General features: G+C 47.2%; 1 protein-coding gene across 1 annotated transcript in view; it reads right to left on the bottom strand.

Moving 5' to 3' along the window:
* Positions 1–1,468: 1,468 nt before the first annotated feature.
* Positions 1,469–3,749, bottom strand: part of FYTTD1 (forty-two-three domain containing 1) — a gene marked incomplete at its 5' end in the record, with an annotated part of 14,160 nt that continues 11,879 nt past the window's right edge. Inside the window, 2 exons of the mRNA XM_015822867.1 lie at positions 1,469–1,760; positions 2,928–3,054. Coding sequence (XP_015678353.1) covers positions 1,665–1,760; positions 2,928–3,054 — 223 coding nt within the window. The remainder of the gene's footprint in view (positions 1,761–2,927; positions 3,055–3,749) is intronic.

The raw sequence follows: 3,749 nt of genomic DNA, 5'->3' as shown, positions 1-3,749 counted from the left end.
GGTTAAAGGAAGGCCGGCCTACTTCATTTTTTAACAAACTTCCAACAGAATTTTTAGTACACAATTTTGAAAAAAAAATAAATATGTCCCAGACTTTTTTCCCACTGCAATGATATAGAACAGTGTTTCTCAACCTTGGCAACTTTGAAGATGCGTGGACTTCAACTCCCAGGAGCGTTAGCTTACTCTCTTTGTAATCCCTTCCTCTGCAATCTCTCCACTTTAGGGGGGTAAGTGAAAAAGAAACAGGCATGGATGGCTGGAGAATTGTGGGAGTTGAAGTCCACACATTGCCAAGACTGAGAAGCACTGACACAGAAGGTGTGTGTGTGTATATGTATATAAAAATTGAGAAACAAAAGAACAATAATCATCATGGGCCATGACTATTTAGAAAAAAAAATGCTCTAAGGACTGCCCAAATCTTCTTTGCTTTGAAAACCACAATAAAATGAACATTTCAGAGTCAGGTGTATCTTCTGACCCTAGGCCAACTAATCAAAATTCTCCGATGAACATCCAGAAATTCAGGATGTCCCTGCAGGCAGTTCCGTTATTCGTCTTAGGATTCCAAATATCTCCTGGTTGGAAGTAAAAAAAAATAAAATAAAATAAAAATCAAACATGCAGAGAGTTTGGGGTATATAAGCTGAGATGTTGACTCCACGACTTCTGATCCCTTTACACAACAGGAAGGTCCCTCGGCGGAACGACAGGTAAGTGGAGGAGTCACAAAGTGCACGTGTCTCACTATACAACAAAGCAACCGTCAACAAAACTCGGCGGGTGACGTTAAAGGGAACCGGGCTCACTTCGGTGGAGGACGCCCTGAAGCGAGCCAGCAGCTCGCTTAGGGACCGAAGGATAAAATTTTAACTCGAGGTGGCGGGAGGTTTTACTATGAAGATACTCACACGTTCGTTCTGCAAGCCTACGGATTGGGTTCACGCTAGCGCCGCTAGGGAAGCCGTGATGGGAGATCCCCAATCACCATCACGACAAATTATTCCACACCCACCCACCTCCCCTGTTGCTTCTGATTTGGGGGTCAGCTAGAAGAAAACGGGCCAGGCAGTCCGTTCGGATGAAACAGACTACAACGTTTGAGGACTGATTTTCCCGGGAAGGTCTGTGGCCAAAAACTAAAACAAAACCGGACCAGGAGAGCAATTGTGTAAGTCTTTCATCCTTGCAGCACTGGGGTGGAGGAGCGTCAACACCTACCGGCATCTTCAAAAACAACCACAAGAACAACAAAAAGCAAATTATGACCTCCCCTTTCTTGCAGGGGTTAATTGGACCTGCCCGCCTCCAGGCAACCAAAGCGTGCTGCGTTTCCTTTTTATATTGAGATACGAGAGGGTTGGGTTGTCTGGTCTATAACTATTCCAAGCAGGGGGGTGTCCAACCTTGGCCATTTTTAAGAGTCGTGGGCTTCAGCTCCCGTGGCTGGGCTGGGGAATTTCTGGGAAGTGAAGTCCACGCGTTTTACAAGCGGTCACAGTTGGACGTCCCGGTATAAAGTAAGAGGAGTAAATGAAGGGGAAGAGGATTCAGCTCCTTCGGGATCTTGACACAAAAAGTCCAACATCTCCCACGATTTCTGGACCACAGTCTCTCCAGCGTCTTCGAAGGAGGACGCCCCTGGTTGGGAAGGGCCTCTCCTAGGCCACTGTCACAAAACGGCTGCCCTTGTTCTGAGCTAGAGCTGTCCTTTGTTCCTTCAGGATCCCAAAGCGTTCGTTGAGGGTCATGCTGGTCTGTAAAGCAGAAAAGAGAGAAGTCATGCGACAAAAAACTGCGCTACTTGGAACATCTTACACTTTAAGGAGGTACCTGGTTGATACCTAGGATGCTGGCAGCAACCCGTGTTAATCATCAGCGCCAGCCAATTTGAATGTTCAGTTGACTGAGGTTCACGTCTAAAGTTGGCTGTCCAGTCTCTTCTTCAAACTTTGGAGAATAGCTTGACTCCCTCTTCTTTGGGGCAGCCCCTGAGATACTGGAAGGCTGCTCTCATGTCCCCCCTCGTCCTTCTCTTCATTAAACTGGACATCCCCAATTCTAGCAACCGTTCTTCATATGTTTTAGCCTCCAGTCCCCCAATCATCTTTGTTGCTCTTCTCTGCCCTCTTTCTAGAGTCTCACCATCTTTTTTACATCGTGGTGACCAAAACTGGATGCCATATTCCAAGTGTGGCCTTACCAAGGCATTGTAAAGTGGTATTAATACTTCACATGATCTTGATTCTCTCCCTCTGTTAATGTAGCCCAGCACTGTGTTGGCTTTTTTGGCAGCTGCAGCACACGGCTGGCTCACACCTAAGTGATTGTCCACTAGGACTCTTGAGATCCCTCTTACAGTTGCTACTATTGAGCAAGGTACCCCCTATACTATACCTGTGCATTTGGTTTTTCTTGCCTAAATGTAGAACCTTACTTTTTTACCATTGAATTTCATTTTGTTAGATAATAATAATAATAATGATGATGATGATGATGATGATGATGATGATGATGATGATAAAAGTTGGAAGGGACCTTGGAGGTCATCTAGTCCAACCCCCTGCTCAGGCAGGAAACCCTATACCATTTCGGACTAATGGCGTCCAATCTCTTCTTGAAAACTTCCAGTGTTGGAGCATTCACCACTTCTGGAGGCAGGTAGTTCCACTGGTTAATTGTTCTCACTGTCAGGAAGTTTCTCCTTAGTTCCAGGTTGCTTCTCTCCTGGATGAGTTTCCATCCGTCGCTTCTTGTCCTGCCTTTAGAGGATTATCAAGCAGGTCTTGCGGCAGGTCTGACCGGTCACTAAATGAATGTTTATAAATCGAGAACTCTCTGCGCGACGCCGATGCCCGAGCTTAATCGGGGCTGACAGAATTGCACCCCCCGTTTTGGACGGAGGGCAGAACGGAGCAACCCACCTGCTTCCAGACACTGTTGATGTCGAACTGCAGAGGGACGCCTTTGGGGATCTTTTTCTCTTCCGACTGGTCCTTCTTCAAGAGAAACGGGGGGATGAGGTTGCTGGTGAGTCTCGGCTTCAAGGAGCTGCAGGACCAAACACAGATTGTGATAGCACACCCGCCCAGTTCCAACAAAAGGTTTGCTTCACCGTCACTTTAAACCAGGAGATGACAATTTACAGTTACGCCAAACATCAAAGGCACGCTGAGTGGATTTTAATAGAAGACCCCGGAGTGATGCTGGGCTGAAATTAAAAATTAAGTTTTGTTTGAGTTGTGGCATCGGAGAAGGACCTTGCGTGTTCTTCGGACAGCGAAGGTGACTAACAAGCAAGTCCTCTAGGCTAGGGGTAGGCAACCTTGGCTGTTTTATGACTCGTGGACTTCAATTCCCAGAATTCCTGAGCCAGCCATGCTGAGGGGAAAGGGAGAGGTTTCCAAGCTGAGCCATGCTGGCTCAGGAATTCTGGGAGTTGAAGTCCATGAGTCATAAAAGAGCCAAGGCTGCCTGCCCCTGTTCTAGACTCTTGCTCAGCCTGAACGGTGCTTCTCTGGGACTCACGTTTTCCCCTATAAATGACCTGAATTCATAGAATCCTAGCCTGGAAGGGACCTTGGAGGTCTTCTAGTCCAGCCCCCTGCTCAAGCAGGAGAACCTATACCAGGGGTAGGCAACCTTGGCTCTTTTATGACTCGAGGACTTCAACTCCCAGAATTCCTCAGCCAGCATGGGGGAACTATGGCCCCTTCATGACTCACGGACTTCAACTCCCAGAATTC

The sequence above is a fragment of the Protobothrops mucrosquamatus genome, unplaced genomic scaffold, assembly GCF_001527695.2.
Source record: "Protobothrops mucrosquamatus isolate PMUCROS unplaced genomic scaffold, P.Mucros_1.0 scaffold1708, whole genome shotgun sequence".
Classification (NCBI taxonomy): Eukaryota; Metazoa; Chordata; class Lepidosauria; order Squamata; family Viperidae; genus Protobothrops; species Protobothrops mucrosquamatus.
This window is presented reverse-complemented; position numbering and strand designations above follow the sequence as displayed.